At 40.3% G+C, this 24,826-nt stretch overlaps 1 protein-coding gene across 1 annotated transcript in view; it reads right to left on the bottom strand.

Annotated features, from left to right (window-relative positions):
* Positions 1-9,530: 9,530 nt before the first annotated feature.
* Positions 9,531-24,826, bottom strand: part of LOC310857790 (A disintegrin and metalloproteinase with thrombospondin motifs 20) — a 156,209-nt gene continuing 140,913 nt past the window's right edge. The window contains 9 exon segments of the mRNA XM_083763675.1: positions 9,531-9,814; positions 10,578-10,682; positions 15,518-15,609; positions 18,141-18,274; positions 19,164-19,258; positions 19,997-20,091; positions 22,071-22,200; positions 22,770-22,961; positions 23,667-23,837. Of these exon segments, the coding sequence (XP_083619801.1) occupies positions 9,725-9,814; positions 10,578-10,682; positions 15,518-15,609; positions 18,141-18,274; positions 19,164-19,258; positions 19,997-20,091; positions 22,071-22,200; positions 22,770-22,961; positions 23,667-23,837 (1,104 nt within the window). The 3' untranslated portion in view covers positions 9,531-9,724.

Genomic DNA, 24,826 nt, shown 5'->3' with positions numbered 1-24,826 from the left:
CAAAAAACGATGGGCTATAACCCATGTTTTTTGAATTTTTGATATTTTTTTCAAATCCTCAAAAATGATGAAAAACTGCGTGCTATAGTATGCCGTACGGTAGGGGCTATAGCCCATGTTCAAAAATGATGAAAAACGAGGTAAATTCTTTTTTCAAAAATTCAAAAAATGATGGGCTATAACCCATGTTTTTTGAATTTTTGATTTTTTTTTCAAATCCTCAAAAATGATGAAAAACGGCGTGCTATAGTATGCCGTACGGTAGGGGCTATAGCCCAAAAAATGATGGGCTATAACCCATGTTTTTTGAATTTTTTATTTTTTTTCAAATCCTCAAAAATGATGAAAAACGGCGTGCTATAGTATGCCGTACGGTAGGGGCTATAGCCCATGTTCAAAAATTATGAAAAACGAGGTTAAAAAAAAATCCAAAATTCAAAAAACGATGGGCTATAACCCATGTTTTTTTTTTTTTTTTTCATTTTTTTCAAATCCTCAAAAATGATGAAAAACGGCGTGCTATAGTATACTGTATGGTAGGGGCTATAGCCCATGTTCAAAAATGATGAAAAACGAGTTTAATTTTTTTTTCAAAAATTCAAAAAATGATGGGCTATAACCCATGTTTTTTTAAATTTTTAATTTGTTTTCAAATCCTCAAAAATGATGAAAAACGGCGTGCTATAGTATGCCGTACGGTAGGGGCTATAGCCCATGTTCAAAAATGATGAAAAACGAGGTTAATTCTTTTTTCAAAAATTCAAAAAACGATGGGCTATAACCCATGTTTTTTTTTATTTTATTTTATTTTTCAAATCCTCAAAAATGATGAAAAACGGCGTGCTATAGTATGCCGTACGGTAGGGGCTATAGCCCATGTTCAAAAATGATGAAAAACGAGGTTAATTCTTTTTTCAAAAATTCAAAAAACGATGGGCTATAACCCATGTTTTTTGAATTTTTGATATTTTTTTCAAATCCTCAAAAATGATGAAAAACTGCGTGCTATAGTATGCCGTACGGTAGGGGCTATAGCCCATGTTCAAAAATGATGAAAAACGAGGTAAATTCTTTTTTCAAAAATTCAAAAAATGATGGGCTATAACCCATGTTTTTTGAATTTTTGATTTTTTTTTCAAATCCTCAAAAATGATGAAAAACGGCGTGCTATAGTATGCCGTACGGTAGGGGCTATAGCCCATGTTCAAAAATGATGAAAAACGAGGTAAATTCTTTTTTCAAAAATTCAAAAAACGATGGGCTATAACCCATGTTTTTTGAATTTTAGATTTTTTTTCAAATCCTCAAAAATGATGAAAAAACGGCGTGCTATAGTATGCCGTACGGTATGGGCTATAGCCCATGGTAAAAAATGATGAAAAACGAGGTTAAAAAAATATATCTAAAATTCAAAAAACGATGGGCTTCAACCCATGTTTTTTTTTCAAATACTCAAAAATGATGAAAAACGGCGTGCTATAGTATGCCGTACGGTAGGGGCTATAGCCCATGTTCAAAAATGATGAAAAACGAGGTTAAAAAAAAATAATAAATTCAAAAAATGATGGGCTATAACCCATGTTTTTTTTAATTTTTAATTTGTTTTCAAATCCTCAAAAATGATGAAAAACGGCGTGCTATAGTATGCCGTACGGTAGGGGCTATAGCCCATGTTCAAAAATGATGAAAAACGAGGTTAATTCTTTTTTCAAAAATTCAAAAAACGATGGGCTATAACCTATGTTTTTTTTTATTTTATTTTATTTTTCAAATCCTCAAAAATGATGAAAAACGGCGTGCTATAGTATGCCGTACGGTAGGGGCTATAGCCCATGTTCAAAAATGATGAAAAACGAGGTTAATTCTTTTTTCAAAAATTCAAAAAACGATGGGCTATAACCCATGTTTTTTGAATTTTTGATATTTTTTTCAAATCCTCAAAAATGATGAAAAACTGCGTGCTATAGTATGCCGTACGGTAGGGGCTATAGCCCATGTTCAAAAATGATGAAAAACGAGGTAAATTCTTTTTTCAAAAGTTCAAAAAACGATGGGCTATAACCCATGTTTTTTGAATTTTTGATTTTTTTTTCAAATCCTCAAAAATGATGAAAAACTGCGTGCTATAGTATGCCGTACGGTAGGGGCTATAGCCCATGTTCAAAAATGATGAAAAACGAGGTTAAAAAAAATCAAAAATTAAAAAAATGATGGGCTATAACCCATGTTTTTTGAATTTTTGATTTTTTTTTCAAATCCTCAAAAATGATGAAAAACGGCGTGCTATAGTATGCCGTACGGTAGGGCCTATAGCCCATGTTCAAAAATGATGAATAACGAGGTTAATTTATCTTTCAAAAATTCAAAAAACGATGGGCTATAACCCATGTTTTTTTTGTTTTTTTTCATTTTTTTCAAATCCTCAAAAATGATGAAAAACGGTGTGCTATAGTATGCTGTATGGTAGGGGCTATAGCCCATGTTCAAAAATGATGAAAAACGAGTTTAATTTTTTTTCAAAAATTCAAAAAATGATGGGCTATAACCCATGTTTTTTGAATTTTTGATTTTTTTTTCAAATCCTCAAAAATGATGAAAAACGGCGTGCTATAGTATGCCGTACGGTAGGGGCTATAGCCCATGTTCAAAAATGATGAAAAACGAGGTAAATTCTTTTTTCAAAAATTCAAAAAACGATGGGCTATAACCCATGTTTTTTGAATTTTAGATTTTTTTTCAAATCCTCAAAAATGATGAAAAAACGGCGTGCTATAGTATGCCGTACGGTATGGGCTATAGCCCATGGTAAAAAATGATGAAAAACGAGGTTAAAAAAAAATATCTAAAATTCAAAAAACGATGGGCTTCAACCCATGTTTTTTTTTCAAATACTCAAAAATGATGAAAAACGGCGTGCTATAGTATGCCGTACGGTAGGGGCTATAGCCCATGTTCAAAAATGATGAAAAACGAGGTTAAAAAAAAATAATAAATTAAAAAAATGATGGTCTATAACCCATGTTTTTTGAATTTTTGATTTTTTTTTCAAATCCTCAAAAATGATGAAAAACGGCGTGCTATAGTATGCCGTACGGTAGGGCCTATAGCCCATGTTCAAAAATGATGAAAAACGAGGTTAATTTATCTTTCAAAAATTCAAAAAACGATGGGCTATAAACCATGTTTTTTGAATTTTAGATTTTTTTTCAAATCCTCAAAAATGATGAAAAACGGCGTGCTATAGTATGCCGTACGGTATGGGCTATAGCCCATGGTAAAAAATGATGAAAAACGAGGTTAAAAAAATATATCTAAAATTCAAAAAACGATGGGCTTCAACCCATGTTTTTTTTTCTTCATTTTTTTCAAATCCTCAAAAATGATGAAAAACGGCGTGCTATAGTATGCCGTACGGTAGGGGCTATAGCCCATGTTCAAAAATGATGAATAACGAGGTCAATTATTTTTTCAAAAATTCAAAAAACGATGGGCTATAACCTATGTTTTTTGAATTTTTGATTTTTTTTTTTCAAATCCTCAAAAATGATGAAAAACGGCGTGCTATAGCATGCTGTATGGTAGGGGCTATAGCTCATGTTCAAAAATGATGAAAAACGAGTTAATTTTTTTTTTTTATTATTCAAAAAATGATGGGCTATAAACCATGTTTTTTTTTTGTTTTTTTTTCAAATCCTCAAAAATGATGAAAAACGGCGTGCTATAGTATGCCGTACGGTAGGGGCTATAGCCCATGTTCAAAAATGATGAAAAACAAGGTTAAAAAAAAAATCTAAAATTCAAAAAACGATGGGCTATAACCCATGTTTGTTTTTTTTTGTTTTTTTTCAAATCCTCAAAAATGATGAAAAACGGCGTGCTATAGTATGCCGTACGGTATGGGCTATAGCCCATGGTCAAAAATGATGAAAAACGAGGATAAAAAAAATCTAAAATATAAAAAACGATGAGCTTCAACCCATGTTTTTTTAATTTTAGAATTTTTTTCAAATCCTCAAAAATTATGAAAAACGGCTTGCTATAGTATGCCGTACGGTAGGGGCTATAGCCCGTGTTAAAAAATGATGAAAAACGAGGTTAATTTATTTTTCAAAAATTTAAAAAACGATGGGTTATAACCCATGTTTTTTTTAATTTTTTAATTTTTTTCAAATCCTCAAAAATGATGAAAAACGGCGTGCTATAGTATGCCGTACGATATGGGCTATAGCCCATGGTCCAAAATGATGAAGAACGAGGATTTAATCTGACATTATTAAATTATCATTACCGAAACAGACGTTCTCTCTATTCAGCTTACTGTGGAGACACATGCTGGAAAGTTTTACTTTGAAATGTTTTATAGTTTCTGAGTTATTTAACTTAAACGCCCAATGCATTCTCTATGGCAATAGCACAAACTTTGGCATGCTACTAGTCCTACATACTTAAACCTACCAACCCCATTCTAGCCTACTTAGGTTCATCTTACGCCTCATGGTGGAGATGTTTGCCTGAAAAGTAATCTTTGAAATGTGTCATAGTTTTAGAAATATATTGCTTTCAAATTTGAGACATTTATAATGGGGCTCAATGGCAGATATTGGCAAGTAAATACTTCAGTGGGGTTTGAACCCACAACCTCCAGATCATGCAGCCAGTGTGCTAAGTCACTGATCTACTTGTTACCTGCCACAATGCAGTCTGCTGTTCCCTTTGATTAACAACATTGATACAAAAATAAAATGCAAAAAATAAACTAACAGGAGATTTGTCTATTGTTTCTTTTGCTGTTGTTTATCTCTAGACGTTCAAATGTTTATGAACCACAATGGAAACAAGTCTCTGGCTCTTCTGTCATTATCTATTCGGCGTTTTGAGAACAGCTTGCACAGTGGCTCACTGGGTACAGAGCCTGCCTGGGAATCAGGAGGCCGCAGGTTCAAGTCCTGGCTCTGACATAGTGTCCCAAAATCATGAAAATATGACATACTATAGTATGCCGTCTGAAACCATGTACTATAGTATGTCTTCTTTTCATGATTTTCATCATTTTTTTTAATCCTCCAAAATCACGAAAATAGTATATAGTATGCCGTCCGAAACCAAAAATGAGAAATCGATAACCCATTCCAACCTATTTACGGTAGGTTCATCTTACGGTGGACATGTTTGCCTGGAAAGGAATCTTTGAAATGTTTAATAGTTTTAGAAATATAGTGCTTTTACATTTGAGAAATTCTGAATGGGGGTCAATGGCAGATTTTGGCAAGTAAATACTTGAGTGGGGTTTGAACCCACAATCTCCAGATCATCAAGTCACTGATCTACTTGTTTCCTGCCACAATGCAGACTGCTGTTCCCTTTGAGTAACTATAGTATGCTATGCCGTCCGAAACCATGGACTGTCGTTTTAGTTGAATGGAGTTTCTAGGTGAAAGTGATTTTTGACGTGCCATTACCTGCCATTGAGCCCCGTTATAAATTACTACACTTCAAAGTAAAAAGTTCTAGCATCAAAGATGGGACTTGAACCCGTGTATTAATTTATGTTAGGTATAGCCATATAATAAGCGGGATAATATCGCCTCGGTGGTTAAACTCCCTGTCGGTGAATTATCTCCCGACAATGATCACCTAGCCAGATATTATCCCTATAACACATTGCAAGAGTTCACCAAGATGCGATCCAGACACAATTCATTTTGACATCGCACGTACGTGCAGGATGCCGTGATACAAGCACGAGACTGACACAGGACACTCGTGGCAGGCGTCTCTTCCGGGTTTTTAGACAGCTGGTGGATGGAAATGAAGCTCCACCTACACGGCAGAATGCCGTGTCGGCCAAATTCCCGGAATCGCTTGGGTTCGCTTGCCGCGTGGGTGAAGCTTCTTTCCATACACCTTCCACCAGCTGTCTAAAAACCTGGAAGAGATGCCTGCCACTCGCAGCTTTTGGCATCTTGGTTGGTGATGCTAAAGTGTGCCTGCGCTGACAGCAAGCAAAAAACAGCATAATCGGAGCAAATATCGTGCAGTGTGTACGAGCCATTACCCTGTGCTGGTTGTGTACAAAAAGCCAAATAGATAATGACAGAAAAGCCAGAGGCTTGTTTGCATTGTGATTCATAAACATTCGAACGTCTAGAATAGGGGATATTCCTCATGTTATTTTAACAATATACATCTTGTAGGAAAAGAGACAACAAGAAAGCTTTACAACAGAAAGCCAACTGTTAATTAGGAGACTAACTATTAGGGTATTTGAACATTGATGCCTGCCAGTCACAATGTGGGACAGGGTCTCAATTTGAACACTGATGCCTGCCAGTCACAATGTAGGACAGGGTCTCAATTTGAACACTGATGCCTGTCAGTCACAATGTGGGGCAGAGTCTCAATTTGTGGGACGCGTAAAAAGTCTTGGAAATGAGGGACTGTCCCACACAAAGGGGGGCATCTGGTCACCGTTCAGTCTAAGACTGAACATCAGGTGGCCAGCCTGTTGGAGAAAACCAACCAAAACTCCATCAGCCAGGATATGAAGAAGAGGAAGTGGGGGTGGATTGGACATACCCTCCGAAAACCTACTGACAACATCACTAGGCAAGCACTGGACTGGAATCCACAGGGCAAAAGAAAAGTGGGGAGGCCAAAACAGACCTGGAGAAGATCAGTGGAGAGTGAAGCAAAGACGACCGGACTATCGTGAGCCCAGCTGAAAAAAACTGCTCAAAACAGAGTCCTATGGCGGGGTGTGATTGCAGCCCTATGCTCCACCTAGGAGCCTACAGGAATAAGTCAAAGTAAGTCAAAACATGTATCTGACGGCGGACACTATATTAACTCCTTTTGCTGGCCCCCTGCTATCTATGACATATGAAAAAGTTTAATCTGCAACACAATTTAATACAATATGTAGTGTGTGTGTGTGTGTGTGTGTGTGTGTGTGTGTGTGTGTGTGTGGGGGGGGGGGTCCCCTGATTCATATCTCTTCATCTTGCTAGCTAAGTGGTCATTGGCCTGAAAAACATTTATGACCCCCGGGTTATACAATGATGACTTGTGTGAGTCGCGGTAAAAGCATTAAAATATTTTATTATTGCTTTTTACAGTGTTAGTAGCAATACAGAATGGGTATGATTAGTAACCATAACCATCAATTGTTTCATTTTTACAGGCTACATATTGTAGGTTCATAATTATGATTCTTTAAAAACATCTTTGGATAATACATGGCAAACAAGCACATTGTCCTTATTCGGTTCCAATGCCCATTTGATATTCAGCACGCCGTTTACACTTCAAGTATGAATATTAAAAATAACACATATATCATAAGTTACATTTCTTAACTGTTATTAAAAAAAAACATACAGGATTACATTTCTACAAAATTTTATGGCACATAGTGCATCAAGTATTCTTTAAATTTCTGATACAGACCTCATAGCACAATTGACCATCTTAAATAGCCAACGGATTCCTTAGCTGCTCATTGACTTTTGTAAGTTATTTTGATTTTTTTCTTCTGGCCATTCCTTAAATCAAATGAAGCTGCATTATCTGACAAAAAAACAAAACAACAAAATCTAACCTGCATCTAAAGAAACTTTGGTTAAAGCTTAATATGATAGTTGCTTGGGTTGCCAAGGTTGGTGCAGTGGTCATAGTAAAAGACATCTATAATAACAGACACATTTCCTTAACCACTTAAACCCAAATAGTAGAAAATAGCCGATCTACAAGCTCAAGTGTTGCGTCGTCGTGAGCTTGTAGATCTGCGACTTTTGATGAATGTCTATTTTCTCCTACTCTCGCATTATCTGTTCGCCGACTCATTTCCGTTACTGAAAATCTATTAAAAAAATATCTTTAAAATAAGATATTTTAAAGATATTCTTTAAACAATCGGTAACGGAAATCAAGCTATATATCATCATATTTGATTGTGGGAGGCAAAGGTCTGGCCCGTAAGACTAACTTTCCCCCGAATGTACATCCATTTTTGTCAAAATGTTTGCCTATTATGACATGCCCAGAACGGGGATGCTAGAGTTCATGTGTTCAAGTAAAAGTGGTGGAAATGGACATAACCTGGCAACCCTGCAGCTAATTGATCATCTACATTAACAAGAGGACCATGGACTGTTTCAGCAGGCTGGGTCATTCGGGCACCAATCTTGAAACCCAAAACAAAACCCCTCTTAGAAACCCGGTTTGAATGTAAATCGGAGAGTCTGCCACAGCTAGGATCAGTTCTGATGCCAGTGTATTTCCTGCAACATTAAAAGGCAATTCCAGTAGTTTAAAAAAACCAAAGCACCATTCAAAAAGGATCCTCTTTTAAGGTTAGTGGTTTTGCTAAAAAATAAAAAAAGTAATACCTTTTTTGAGCAAACACAAGAGAAAAAGAACAAAAAAAAAAGACAAAAACGGACAGACAATGGCTTCTCCATTGGTAGTAGTCATTGTAGCTTGACACATGGAAACAATATCTACAAATCATTACAGAATAAATATGGTCAAACATAAATATTGTATAATACATCTCTGTAGAGTGTGGATGCTTTGTGAGAGGTAGAGGGGGTTGCAGGCACCTACAGTAGGCCCCGAGACGGAGGCGAACAACGAAGAGTTATGGAGGGACAGTACTGTACTTGACGTCACACCTGAACTAAACTACCGTGTGGTAAGAGATGAGAACCTCCCCTGCGTGACCTATATGATACATCACATGCAAATACACAAGTGTCACTTGTCATACCACCTTCATGCTGCCAGCTGGCAGTAGTCAGACTTTGTATGCCTTGTTTTCAGTAGTAATATAAAAGATAAATAGAATCTAGTAATGCAAAACAGTGAGAACTAACGTGTTTTTTTTTCCTGTAGTGGTTCCATAAGGCTCACAAACCCCTCAACTTTGACCTTTGAGATAAGGCAAGTCTGGGAGGACATTAGTAGAAACACACGAAACATCACGACTATAGTTGCTAAAGTCATTTCCCTAAGTGTTGAGCCTAAGACTCACGTCAGGACGTTTCTGATCTGCAGTGACATCTCTCTCATGAATGTTTCGTCAAATACTTTGACCAGCCCCATTGGCTTACATTGCACACAAGGCAGAAAGGCGTGACATTATCACCAATCATCCCTCATAAAATATCCAATGTCATCACACTTCTTCGTTATAAAATTCAGTTTGCAGATGAACTCGCATTTATTCTACAGTTTCATTATTTTTTTCTTAAGTTGATAATGGATACGAGCACCAGCTAAATGCTTAAATTGTGATAAGACAACTGTTGTTGTTCCACAGAGTGCCATGAGCAAATGTTTTATTTATTAGATGAGAACCTCTCACCTTATGACAGGATTGTTCATCACAGTTAGGTACATGATCTCCCAGTGCGGCTCCTTTGAGAGTCATCCCAACACCGAACACACCGAAACACTTGTTACTTCTTCAGCGTTCAGCCAATCGGAGGTTTGAATGGAGTGTTTTTGTCCAGTTGTCTTTCTTTCAGCAGTCTGTAGGCTACTTTAGCTGCCATTTAGGGAACAGATGATGTTAGGAGGAGTACTGTTAGACATCCATTGTCCACTTTCACAGATGAAATATTCAGGGCTCCGAATGAGAAATATCACCATTGTAGCTCGTTCCAAGTGGGCCACTGTGTCCATTTCAAGGTTCTTGATGAGGATTGGTCCCAGCTTTGGACCCTCACTGTACTTGAACGAGCAGGCCATTGTGAGTGTGGGGAATGCACTTCCCACAGAATCCACCACAGCGACCGTAGATTCTTGTCCCGTCCTACAGATTGGGAGAGGAAGGAGAGAGAGGAATCTTACATGCATGGCACCATGCATGGCACCACTGGAGGATTCTTCCACAGTGAATCACACCCAACAAACACAAGCGATGGCGATTCAGATCACATCTCACTGCCAACCATCTGAACTATGTACAGTATGTCAGTCTTCAGAGACAATTAGACCTCAGTAAAGTTTGATGGCAATGATTGTTCAAATACCATCGTTACAGTTATAGACAGTGGTTCTCTCAATCCTTTCTGGATCAGGGCCCGGCCCACCTCACGGCACACCCATCTGGCCACTCAACGCGGTAGCTGAAATTTCAGCTGCCGAGTCAACTGTCAAGTGGCCAGTTGAGTGGGGGGGGGGGGGGGGGGGGGGCCGTGTATTTTCAGAGCATGTTTATTTTGAATGATAAATCGATTTTATTCCACCTTGGATTAATGAAACTAAACATAGTATACTTTAAATTCCTATTTATTGGTCATCATTAAAATCTTAAAGTTTTGCCAATTATTTGGGGGCCCACTCCCAAATCCCCCCACGGCTCAGCAGTGGGAGAATCACTGATGCACAGTAATGTAGTCAGTCCAACAAACACACAAACAATTAGACCTCAGAAAATGTGATTGTTCAAATGCCATCGTTACAAAGATCTGAACACATCTGAAACACACACACAGAGCCTACAGTAAGACGTACTACTACTAAGGCCATACATACGTACATACTGTACACTGTATGAGAGCTTAAGTTCTTACCTCTGATCGGTGGACTTTGACTGAAACGTAGTTTCCCTGTGACGTCCACTTGGTGGCCTCAGCCACCTTAAGGCCGGTCCCAATGAGACTGATGCTGAACTGGCCCTGTGGACACAGGACACAGCAGCTGATTCACACACAGGGTTTCTCCAGGAACAAAACATTGGGTCACACTCACAGTCCCATTTTTATGCGAGTAAATATCGTATTTATTTATTTTACGTCCGGAGTCTCCCGGTCCAGGTCAGGCTATAGACGGGCGTCCTTAAGGAGACGTGGCTCAGATCGATTTGCCGTTAGGAACCCATTGCGACCGCGTCAGTGTTGTTTTTGGCAGGAAAGTTTTATTTTAGTTTTAAGTTCAAAGTTCAAACATGCATCATAAATCAAATACTTTCAATATAAACAAACAGTTAACCAGTTGATCGAAGTTAAAGGGATTGTGACATTAAAAAAAAGGTTTTGGAATTGTTCTTGTTTTTTTTAGGTTTTCTAATCTCAATTACACCCAAAAAACATGAACTTTTAACATTCAGTAGATTTTCTGTGATCTGGGGTTTTCTGGCTCAAACAGGTGCTCTGATTTGCCGGCAGTAAGTGACATCACTTACTGCAAATCCCATATATGTCAATGGGATTTGCCAGCAGATGTCACTGTTTCACTGTGTTGCCTGTTTTCATTGTAGCTCAAAAGGCCCAAAAAACCCCAAAGAAAACTTAAAACCACAGAAAATCCACTGAATGTTCAAAGTTCAGGTTTTTTGGGTGTAATTGAGGTCATAAAACCTAAAAGAAAAAAGAAAAAGAAAAATAAATGAAAATGAATGTCATAAAACCTTTAACATGATACCAAGCCTAGTATATAACTCACCGAAGAGTAACCATAAGGATTGTCACAGTAGTGAACAGGAACCTGCTGCTGCTGCCATGCCAAACATTTCGGCCATCTTGCATGAGGTGGAAGTGGGAGTGGTGAGTGTAGGAACTGATGTCACCTTTATACTGCCTTGATTGACAGTTGACATGCGTTGCCATGTTGGCTGGGTTACACATAGTCTCTTGAATAGCTTCCATTTAGTTTTAGTCACATTTTAGTCACCTGGGATGTGTTAAGTCTAGTTTTAGTCGACTAAATATCATTAGATTGTTAGACAAAATCTACGGTTTATTTAGTTGACTAAAATGTATTTCGGCAGGCCTTGATGCTGTCGCAATGACTGATTTTACACTGGCTGAAAATAGCTGATCTACGACGCGCGTGAGCTTGTAGATCAGCTAATTTCAGCATGCAACCAAGTGAAAAATGACTTATACTGGATCGCTTGTCCACTAGTCCCTTCCTAACATTTTAGTCTAGTTTTTATTAGTTGACAAAATCAGTATATTTAGTCTTAGTTTTAGTCATCATAGCTTAGTTTTTATTTAGTTTCCATTTAGTTTTCCTCAGTGGAAAAAGGTAGTCGACGAATATTCTTCATATTAGTTTGTCGACAAAATCAACGCATGCCCTTGCGGACGTCGACCCCAGGCAGGGTTCGAACCATAGAGTTATATATCTATAGAGAAGACACCCGAGTTCTCCTCCCATCCACTTGCATTAAGTTGCTCAAAAGCGCATGAGGCGGATTCACTCCTCCTTCCTGGTAGGAACAGAGTGCATTCTGGGACGGATTGCAATGGTGAGTGGCCCCAAACACATGAACGCGCTGCCGTTGAACACGCACAAGCGTCGTCCGTCGTGAACGTGTACAATGTTAGTCAACGGACAGCGCGTTCATGTGTTTGGGGCCAGGCTGCAATACCTTCATTCGGCCACTATGTCCATTTCTCCTCAAGATTTCCTCTGGGTGCCTTCTCTATTCATATATATACTCTAAGGTTCGAACCCACAAACTTCCACATGAAAGGCATTCTGCTCTAACCGCTACACTCGGTCTACACTGTATTGTATAGGCTATATATATATATATTTATATATATACACAAAATAAATACTGTATCTTCACACACAAAACAATCTGGAATTAAGTAATCAAAAACCCTTTTTTAATCTTTAAACCTGCAATCTGTAAAACATACTGTTTTTCCTGGGATATGAACCAAGGTCTCCCACAAAGGAGATGGAATTTCAACCCACTGAGCTAAGATGGAAGATCTGCTTCATGGATAGAAGAGATATTTCACTTTGAACTTCAGGCCATAGCAAGTACAGTATGTTCCTACATAGTGAACACAGGGTCAACATCCCACTGCAGATATAATGTATTAATGTACTCTACCATAGGGATTGGTCAAACTATAATTCCTTCAGAATTGCAGCTTTTAAGCTATCGCCACCATTTCAACAACATATGGCAAGAAAACCTCATAATCGTCTCTGTCGGGTGTCCAAAACTGTTTCCAGGATTCAAATTCAAAATTTGCAAAAGTAGGAGATGTACAAGCTCAAACATCCGATGCTCTTGTGAGATGCTGTAGTATGATGATCAAGCAGGGCATTAATTTACTTACTAAATAAATAAATAATGGAGATAAGAGGTTTCTGCCCGACAACAACGATATGAGCTAGAGTGTACACCGGTGGTTCTCAAAACATTTTTGTTTCATTTAGTTTTATTCTGGGGGGGAACATTTGACAAAATATCAGCTTGTACATCTGCTATATTTTTGGCAAAGGCATTTGGTGTAGATTGAAAAGGAGGAACAACTCTGGTCCGTTTTACAAAGTGTAGTCTAGGTGGTTAAACTGAAGTGATATTGATAAATCTAAATATTATCAAAGTATTCTGCGGTACCCTATAGATAGAGCGTCGCAGTCCCGCCCCCTTTCAGGACGACGAGTGGCCCAGGAAATGATTCCCCATAGGCTCAAAAAGTATTTATTTAAAGACGGTTACGCCGCGGACAAAGCCAACTCGGATCGTGACAAATCATGACAATAATTACAATGTTTTGGGCCGATCAAATAATTAGTAAGAAGAAAAACAAAACAAATATTGTTGTATCCTGCCTTTATTTTCTTCTTTCAAATGATTTGATCGGCACAAAATATTGTGTTTGTTGTCATGATTTGTCACGATCCGAGTTGGCTTTGTCCACGGCGTAACCGTCTTTATATTGTAGTAGACGAGGGGTATAAAGGCACAATTAAGCATCTAGCTACTGTATAGCACATACAGCATTTATCTAATGAACATGCTGAAGTGATCTCTCTCTCCCATACTGACGTCACATGCACATGCAGTGCATGTAAGTGGAGGAGCCGGACAGTTATAGCCTGCAGAAGAGTCTTCTGACCTATTGACCCTCAAGAATGGTCTCAAATCCTGCCCATGTGGCATAATTGTGTGCACAAATGTACACACTCTTACTGGAACTGTCCAAGTCCAGGCACCACTGGCCTTCATGTTCATGTACATTCATGTACTTCATGTACACGGAAATATACATTCTATTGACTCGTTTCCCTACAGACTCAGTCCCATGGGATACCTTGTACCATAAAGACTTGATTCCATTTCAGCTGGATTAAGTGTCATCGCCACAGATCACACCCTGACTTTGGATATGTCATAATGGTTGAATGTTCCACTCAGTCATAAAAACATTCATTCACAATTCCTTGACCATCAATTGGAAATATGACATTCACTATACAATAAATGTAATTATTGCAGATTGTGTGTTATGTGAAATCTAAAGCCATGATAAGTGCATGCGTATACACCTTTCTCAAAATGAACTTCAAAGAAACTTTGCCTTACAACAGCAACATGTTGACAACGTCTGGGAATGTCACAAGACATCTCAATGTCTCCATCTTGCAAAGAGAGTGACATACATGGTAACTGAGCCATGCATTGCACAACAAAGAGAACTATATATTGAGGAGGCATGCAGAAAGAAGACCAACTAGGATAGTGGAGAGTCCGGGAGAATCGGGGACGGATGAGGACATCGAGGATACCCCAGGATAACGGATGGAGGGAGAGGAGAGGAACCAGAAGGATGTCTGATGAGAGGGCCTTGGCCACATCGCTACACAGACCAGCTCCCGACGCTCTGACCTGAGCGTCCCAGACGATCCCAGGCAAAACAAGGCACTACAACAAGAAGCTCAGGGGTTACCCAGACCAGCGATCAACCCCTGCCACTTGCCGCCTGCCACGCAACCTCTCTCCCTCAGACAGACGACCCCAGTCTGCCTCTCTCTCAAAGTGCTCAACAAACCAACGCTCAGGAAAGTGATGCATTACATCAAGTTTCTAAGTTCATGGCAAAGAACATTATCTATCATATATTTCATTATCATTTGATTTGTTTCTTAAATTCTATTTGAACCTGTATTAACCCTTGTTTAAGAATTAATTTGATTATTGTTCTACTGAGTTTGTCTATAAGCTTAGGTGTGGAAATAAATTGATTCCTTTTTAAAACAAGTCTATTGTTTGCTCAAGAGTTGAACTTACTGGTTTTTGACACATGCAAAGTAAGAAAGGCTATGTAATGGAAAAGACCTCTTACCTTCAGATTCCATAGATTTATTAAGATAAAATAATAATTGATTATTTTATAATCTTTTAATTATTTTATTAGTGGTTTAAATTAAGGGTTAAATACAAATCAATCTGGTGCTTATTCCTAAGCTCATTTCACTGGTGCCCCTTATTAAATTCAGATTGATTTTGACTCTTAATTTTTTTAAACTTATAATTCATATTTTTGAATAATTAATTCATAATTATGAATTACACTGATATTAAGTATACAGGATTAAATATATAACACGTTACAATATAAATACTTTTTGAAAAGCCTATGGAGAAAATGAATGGAGAATAATTTCCTGGGCCACTCGTCGTTCTGAAAGGGGGTGGGACTGAGACGCTCTAGACTTGCACCTTAGGGTGCCAGACAGTCATGTACAGTGTGACACCTACCTGTGGACACTTGGCTGCACTGTAACAGTCTCCTGCTGTAGCGAAGGGCACAGGTCGTCCCAGGAGGGTGTGGGAGAACTGCAGGTCTGTGGCTAAAGAGCACAAAAGGACAACATTAACATTAAAGTCAAACTCATGTTGCTATGATTAGGTGATGTAAAACAAACACGGACAAAACAAATGTCATTTAAAGGTGATATAGACACGTTTCCAGTGTTTGTGAACTACTCTGTCCACGGTTATTCATTGCAATGAAAATAAAATCGCTATGATGATCCGCGACGGCTGTCACCGTTTGGCGAGCACGGGTTGAATGCATGCTTCAAGTCGGCAGGCAGTCGTGGTCGCCGCGGTGGTGACAAACCGTGACATGATACTATTACTCACTTCCACTTCCACCATTTCAACAAATAAGCCGTATACAACCCACTCCACTTGAACGATATTGATGTAACCAGGAGATTTTATGGGGGGTCCGACGTTCTGTGACTTCTAGGATCCTCCGAGTTCTTAGGGGTGCTGGCTGCTGGTGTTTTCACACCACCCAGACCATGCGCTATACATAGCAATTCTCATAATTTCAATAGGCCTACATATTAAATCATAAACATACTATTTCACATGAACAATGTTGGTGAAACTAAGATATGGGGATAATACTATACATCACAATCACGTTTTCATTATAATACTGCTGGGTTGAACACACCGTCTCAGCCTCGCGCTGCAAATTGGCTAAAAGTTTAAATCCCCCGACGTCCCGAGTAAACTGTAGTGGATATAAACAGTCCCTTCAGCCAGAGGGAGCCAAAGGGAGAGTGTGCTGTTGCAGGAACACCTCAGGAACACCTCAGCATCATAATATAGATGGAGGGAAAAAAGTACATTTATATTTTAAATTTTGGCTGAAAACTTGTCTATATCACCTTTAATGTTTGTGTTAGGGACAAGATGACGTAAATTTCCATTGTCAATGGCGTTGTTTGTTTAACTAAAAACAAACATTAAACCTGTATATAGGAGGGGCTAGCGCCCCTCAACAACAACTTTCTTGTATGGCAGATTTCAATTCGCCGAAAAAGTGGCTTCAAAATCGTCTGTGGAAACCAATGGGGGATGGTTGTCCATATATTTTACAGTCTACCTATGGGGTGAATCCAGTGATAGTGAAGTGAACTTTTTACAACAGTGTAAGTGGGTCACGTGTTCAGACTGCACTGCACAGTCAGTCACGCATGTTAACCGTGACTAGTGCTTGTTTCCCCCAGCCTGGCTTCACGTTGCCTATATGAGATGATGATAACGTCCCTAAGAGTCTCCACGCACGCACAAGCTGCTGCATCTCCTCATAACCTTAGCCTTCATCTTGAACTCATTATTCTCTCTCTCTCGCTCTCTCTCTCTCTCTCGCTCTCTCTCTCTCTCTCTTGTCAAGCTGCTGTGAAAGCTAAATTAGTACCATGCAGAGGGTGGGTCCAGCATGGTGGGAACATGTGCTGACCCCTGACCAGACATGGGAGCACGGGGTGGAGGACTGAAAGGGTTCTAGGTGAGGGCACTAGACCAGTGGTTCTCAAACGTGTTCGTGACAAGGACCCCAAATTGATATGCATTTGGCCGCCACAGACCATCTGAAAAGGTTTTGTACCTCCCCAGAAGAGAAAGAAAATAAGAAAAATATTCAAACATGTCCAATACGTCAAAGATTTTTTTTTAAATAGCAGCAAGATATGTGAGTTTGTATATCTGTGTGTGTATGTGTGTGTGCGTATGTGTGTGTGTGTGCGTGCGTGCTCCCGTGTACCCAGGCCAAAGAAAACAAATGTGAGGTGTTACATCCCATTACGATGCTTGAGCAGAAAAGCACACGCACGCATGCATGGCATGCATGTGTGTGTGTGCGTGTGCGTGTGTGTGAGAGTGTGTGTGTGTGTGTGTGTGTGTGTGTGTGTGTGTGCGTGCGTGCGTGCGTGCGTGCGTACGTGCGTGCGTGCGTGCGTGCGTGCGTGGCACCTGGTGATGTGAACCCAGGCCGCTGAAAGACCATTATCTTGATAGAGGAGAGTAAAGAAAAGTAACGGAAATTGCATGTGGACAGAACTTCATTTGCACAAGGCATTATTATAGGTAATACAGGGGCAAGGGGCGCACAGAGGTTACAACAATATTATTGTGTGGTCCTTATTGGGTGATTTATACCAGTGGTTCTCAATCTTTTTCAAGTGTGTCCACCCTGAGACTGGGAGTTGGTTTTTTGATTCCCAGCCGGGTCATACCAAAGACTCTAAAAGTATAAATGGGACCTAATGCCTCCCCCCTTGGCCCCCTTGGCCTCCCAGCTTGGCTTGTACATCAAGCTGCCTCAGAAACAGAAGATAGGCCTTATAGTCCACTTGCCAGAATGTGAACCCAGGCATGTTGAGTACACCAAGGTTTTATAGAAATGTTGAGTATATGGGTAGAAACTGCCGGATGCTAACTTGCATATGTTGAGCAATTTTCATAATTGGTATATGTGACCATACCATTAACAACCTATAGAAGTGGCTATGGCCGCTTGGAAAAGCTTTCTTCTTATTATATGAAGTGCAGAGTAATAATAATGATGACTATCATGACTTACTGGTGATGCGCATGGAGACCAGGTCCAGACGCACTTTGCTGAAGAGCGTGTATCCGGCTGCAGAGTAGTCGTTCCTGCAGTCGCAGTCCGGTCTTCTACTGCCGTTGTACGGACATTCAAAGGGGTTCAGCAACCTTTGGGTTCAATGGAACATCAGGGACATTTTACTAAATATAAATAATACAATGTATAGAATGTTAATACAATATAACTTTATCTATCTATTCTTTCTTTTGTCTTTTTTTAATTTTTTTAGAAAACACCTTTTTCTCCCCAATTTAGTAGTTATGCCAATGTATTCCTCCACACACACATTTCTGTGTTGTCACTGCTGTCATAGCCTACTGACTCACCTCTCACCTGCCAGTGAGGAGCCCCCTCAGGGAGGAGCCTTCGTCCTACTCCTCCAGCCCAACACTCCCCGCTGACAGGTTGTTCTTTTAAGCTTGTAGATCTGATGTATTTGTTTTATTTTCTTATGCTGAACAGTTTTGGACATATGAGGTTTCCACCTGACAGAGACGATATGCTTTATTCCACAATTCGTCATACAACGTCGTCTATACGACAAAGCATAATGAAGGATGGGCAGGTTCTTCTTATATAGCTAAGCTATCTGCTCAACACTGTGATTAAGTCAATGAATTGCAATGAATTGCATTTTTATAGCGCTTTTCCAAGTGCTCAAAGCACTTTACAATGGTTCATTCATTGGTAGGTGAAGCGGCAAACAGTCAACGCCAGCGTCCTTACTTCCCACATTCACACACCAATGGTGGCAAGCTCACACCGAGCAACTCATTGGAGGCAATGTAGGGTTCAGTGTCTTGCCCAAACACTTCAACATGTGGACAGGAGAAGCCGGGATTCGAACTGCCCAGGGATCATTGGACGACCTGCTCTACCTCCTGAGCCACAGCCGCCCAGTCATAGCTGGACGACACAGAATATGTGTTGTCTGACTATTATGTATGACTCCTATTATGAGTCATCCCATTCCCTGACGTTCCGTTATGCACACACCTGTATCCATACACCTCAGAGTAGTTGTCGGTCTGGCCACTGCGCAGGGTCACATACTCCTTGGGAGAGTCGGTCTGCATCTCAGCACAGTAGATCTAGAAATCACAAGGAGACAACAGATTATAAATCCATCTCAGCACAGTAGATCTAGAAATCACAAGGAGACAACAGATTATAAATCCATCTCAGCACAGTAGATCTATAGATCACAAGGAGACAACAGATTATAAATCCATCACAGCACAGTAGATCTAGAAATCACAAGGAGACAACAGATTATAAATCCATCTCAGCACAGTAGATCTATAGATCACAAGGAGATGTTGTTGACCCTTTTGAAAGCTTCCCCAGAAAACACTGAATCTGCAACCTTCATAATCACAAAAGGCTTTTTCAACATAAATAAAATATATATAGACAAAAACCAATATTTTGACATCGGTTCGATACCTTCGATATCTCCCTACAAGGAGACAACAGACTATAGGGTTATATCTTGCGCCACCCCTTAACCCTTATCCCTGAAATTATTTGCCATTTTTTACTATTTTAAAAACCTTTTAAAATAGTTCAAATAGCTGATCTACACGCTCACATCTCACGCTCACGGCGTGTAGATGTAGATCGGGCTAGTTGAACTATTTTAAAATGATTTTCAAAATAGTAAAAAATGGCTAATAAAATAAAATAGGGATAAGGGTGGCACACGATGGAGCCCTATAAGTCATCTCAGCACAGTTGATCTAGATCCCAAGGAGACAACAGTCCTGCAGGGACCATTCAAGCTTGGAGTCATGACGTGTGGCAGATTCATATGGACAGAGCAGACCCACCTGTAGTATCCGTGACTTGACTTTCAGATAGTATTCCCCGTCCATCCTCACACCCTGACTCATCTGGACTTCTCGGCAAGACGTGAACAGCTGGCCTATAAGGGAGGACAAATTATGAAGCACCTCGATGAAATGATAATAAGACAATAAACACCACCAAAAGAAAATTGTAAACATAGTAGAAACCCTCAAAATTTCATGTGGACATCATGAAGACATGGGTGTGTATAGTGTGCACACTGCAAAGTACATACAAACAAAATAGTTTATACAAGTTTTGACACCCAACATGGTGGCTTTGGGTGTATCAGTGTTGTTTTTGGCAGCAAATTTCAATTTTAGTTTTAGTCGTAGTGTCTTGAATAGTTTTCAGTTAGTTTTAGTCTACTAAAATGTATTTTGTCTGGGCCTTGATGGTGTCGTAATGGCTCATTTTACACTTGTATGTATACTATGGGCCGCAATCAGGGCCAATTCATCCATTGGGCCAGTGGGGCCGTGGCCCAGGGGCCCTTGGCTCTCAGGGGCCCTTCAAGGAAACTGGATTGCGCAGAACTGGGTTTGAGGCCCTGAAATTGGCCATTGATTTAGTTAAATTTAGGTCAAAAAGATGATAAAAACACAAACAAACACAAAAATGTCGCGTGCTCGCGCACTATGGGGCCCCCAAAAACATCACCGGCCCAAGGGCCCTCGTGGGGGTTAATCCGTCCCTGGCCGCAATGGAAACAAGCTGTCAGCTTTTGTTTTGCGCTATCCTTTTGATTATGGTGGGTCAGATGTATGTTATTACTTATTACTGTCTTTTCATGATCGATGACGAGAAACCACAAAAAACAATGAAACCCAAAAAGCTAGTATAATCTGGCCACTTTAACCCATTAAGACCTGAGGCTGATTCTACAGAATGTCTTCTAAATCGTAAAGGTTTTCTGAAAAACGTAGTGATGCTCAAACCTTTTCATGTCAAGCACCCCCAAGTATGTATATTACTAAATATTATATAATATTAAAAAATGTTTGCTTTAAAAGAATGGATATATTCAAAGATTTGCACGATTGTTCTATAAAATAATGATTTTAAGTTCAAATCCAAAATGCCACAGGTAAAACAGAAAAACCCACTTATACTGTACATTTTATTTCCATTTCCTCTCGTGTTGTCCCATGGTACAGTGTGGAGGCCAGATTTCTCTGATTAGCTGATTAGCATTAATACTTGACCGCTGAACTGGCTGTCACTCGAGCATATCATTTTAATTCCACCAGAGCCTGACTTGGCAGCGGCCGTCGGGCAGCCCAACGTTCCAGAGTGAACCTCAGGGCCGCGTCTAAACATCTGAAAATGTGGGGAACGAACCTGCAAACATTTTGGCTCGCTGCCGCATTTTAACATTTTAACAGCTGGCACACTTCCCAACCCCGCCCCCATGGGGCAGTTTACAACTACAATTTACAGAAAACTGTGTGCAGACTATTTTCTACTTTGATTATGTCCCATAATAAGCACGCTATGGAGATTTTTTAAGTCAAGGTTCTGCCCGGCGTGTTAAAAACATAAGTTGACTTTCAATAAATGCAATCAGATATGGAGTTGGCTGCCATATCTGGCGCAGTCAATGTAATAGCATTACTCTACACATTTCTGTTTGGCATTAAGCACTAAACAGACCAGAACACTTGGCCTGCATGCTTGATTGGGGTTATATTGTTCATAGGTGCTGCAATAATAGCTGTAAGTACATGCAGAAGAGAAGAGAAGAGAAGAGAAGAGAAGAGAAGAGAAGAGAAGAGAAGAGAAGAGAAGAGAAGAGAAGAGAAGAGAAGAGAAGAGAAGAGAAGAGAAGAGAAGAGAAGAGAAGAGAAGAGAAGAGAAGAGAAGAGAAGAGAAGAGAAGAGAAGAGTCTGGCTACGCGAGACTAATAAATGTATGGTTGCAGACCAAAAAATAAAATAATAAAACACACACACACCATCTATATTTGTGATGTGTTTGGGGTTACATTTGAACACTGGAGGGTGGAAATTATCATCCCCTGAGAACCCAAAGAGACCAGACCAGAACAGAACATACATTCTCGCTCTCGACATGCAGCTTGGGCCTCGGGTTTGTCAGCTGGACTGCAGTGCTTGGACGGCTGGCCTTTGGGTGTCACACACCACACCCCCCGCTCCATCACACCCGCCCCACAGGTCTGGGAACACTGGAGCACAGAAAGAGAAAGAGAAAGGCGAGCAGCACTTGTCAGTTGAATAGTTCACAGTTCACGTGTATCGAGTGCAACGGTTCTGGCAGAAACAGTATCTTTGAAAAGATCACCAGCACTCAGGATCTGCAGGCGCAAACAGATCACTCCCGGATGTTTCGTCCAACAGCCTTCCTCAGCGCGTTTCACGCTGCTATTTTAACTATTTATTATATGTGCGACACTCTTGACAAAGTGGGGCATGAATTTACAAAAACATAAATTCATGCTCCATCATACGAATGTGTAATTTAATTAGAAGCACTGTGAAAAGTTCAGCGGCAACTTGGGCCAAATTTGGCTAAAGCCAGTGACTCGGGGCAAAACCTCTGTTAAAGTATGGCAACTGCTCTCTGCATAGCTAAATAATGACCCTAACTAACGCTTAATTTATACTCCTTGGCATGACGCCTTGCATCATTAGTGCCAAAATCTGTTCCTTGCGGCAGGCGACAAAAAAAAGCGTAAACAAGTTTTTGACTCACGCATACAGGCGCGCGCGCGCGCACACACACACAGTACTGCACCTTGCTCCACGGACCATCTTTCCAGTAGGCGACGTGTGGACAGTCTCTGAGGAGGCACTGTCGGGTGGCCTCAGGGTGGGGCTCAGGGCAGTGGGTGCTACTGGCAGAGGGCTGGGTGTATGGGTGCTGCTGGTCCTGGACGGAGCAGGACACCATGCGCTGCTGGTAGCCCACCCCACAGCTGGCAGAGCACTGAGCAACACACACACACACACACACACACACACACACACACACACACACACACACACACACACACACACACACACACACACACACACACACACACACACACACACACACACACACACACACACACACACACACACACACACACACACACACACACACACACACACACACACACAATTGGCACACATATCAACTCTCTTCAATGGTGTCTTGATTTGATTACAACAATGATGTACTTTTGACTCCACTACATTTCTCGGAAAGGGAAAAGTACATTGAATTAACCACTTATAGGCACTATTTCAAATAAAGTGCAAACAGCCGCTCCTATAAGCTCACAACGCAGAGCAATGCAAGCTTATATCTCTGTGATGTTCATATTTTTGGAAAATGTCTGGAAAATCTGGCCACAGATTCGTCTATATCGATGTATTGACATTGTAAAAAGAAAAAGTAGGTTTGTACTTTTGAATACTTTCAAGTACAAAATTGTAATATTTGATGAGTATATACTTTAGATTCAAACACTGAAGTTGAGTAGGCCTATCGTACTTTGCCGACCACGTTAGCGCTGGGAAATTAAGAGTAATCCAAACTGATAACCAAACTTAATCTTGCTCGTGTAGGTTAATCGGTTAAATGAGAAACCGTTTTGTAATCAGTAACAGAGCAGTTCTACATGGCAGTATTTGAGTACCACTGTACCTGTGACCACTGTCCCATCATCCAGGTGTGGTGGCAGGGCTCTGCGCTGCAGGGCCTCTGCAGGACGGGACGGGACGACGGCCAACAGTACCGCTCCTGGACCGGGGTCCTCCCTGGACCCACGCACCCCACCTCCCTGCTGCTCACCCCCTCACCACACGTCACGTTGCACTGCAGAGCACAGCCAGAGGGACACATTTTAAGGCTTATTCATAAATAGTCCAGTTTTCAGTGAAGAGGTTAGTAAAAGCAGAGAGATGTGTTGGGGTGAGCTGTGACCATGAATAGGCTATGAATAGGCCTTTACTCAAGTACTGTACTGTACCTTAAACAATTCAGAGTAAGTTTTGCTTCACTTGAGTTTCAATACTTACAGAGATACGGAGACAGAGATAGATAGACATTTTTCAATACTATGGTATTCTACTCGGCTAATATTGTACTTTTTTGCTCCACTACAATATTTTGCAGGCTTTAGTTTTAGATCTAGTTACTTTGCTTTACTTAATTCTTACTAATAATACATTAACCACTTACATAAATCAGTTCAATTGCTTTGGTGCTTTAAGTTGGTGTGATGCCAGTACATTTCAACTTTTATTTAAGTACATTTTGAATGGGGGAGGGCTTTTACTTACAGTAACAGAGTATTTTCTTTTTCTTTTATATAGTACTTCTTCCACCATGATAGCGAGGCAGGTTAACCATGGGGTTAGAAGAAACATGTAGCCTACTGCCTAATCGTGTCACCAAGATAAGCCTAGTTCTATTTCGTCCCTGCTGACCGCCAGAGGCGGTGCTGCACTGAAAGACATCCTTCGCGCATGCGTCGTCGAGTATTGTATACAAACAATGTCAACTTTGACCCCGTGATGACCCGAAGTAGTCTATATCTTCCGGTAGTCTGCAGGGGATCAGTTTCAAATTTTTCGCAGCGTCGTAGTGAGAAATTTGCACTGGGCTGCGAGGTATTGCTATGCAATACAATATGCAGCCTACGGTGCCTGTACCTGGTCGCCAGTAGTTCCGTGACGGCGTGACCGCCTAGTAGTGGCAACGTTAATACTGGCTCAGTCACCTTTGGTGTGTCACTGGAGGCATTGGCGTCATGTCCTCAGAGCGTGGACGGCTGATGTCCATCGTATCTCTAGCCCGTCGCC

The sequence above is a fragment of the Protomyctophum parallelum genome, assembly GCF_964188405.1.
Source record: "Protomyctophum parallelum genome assembly, chromosome: 4".
In the NCBI taxonomy this organism is placed as follows: Eukaryota; Metazoa; Chordata; class Actinopteri; order Myctophiformes; family Myctophidae; genus Protomyctophum; species Protomyctophum parallelum.
Note: the sequence above shows the minus strand (reverse complement) of the source record. Positions and strands in the feature narration are given on the sequence as shown.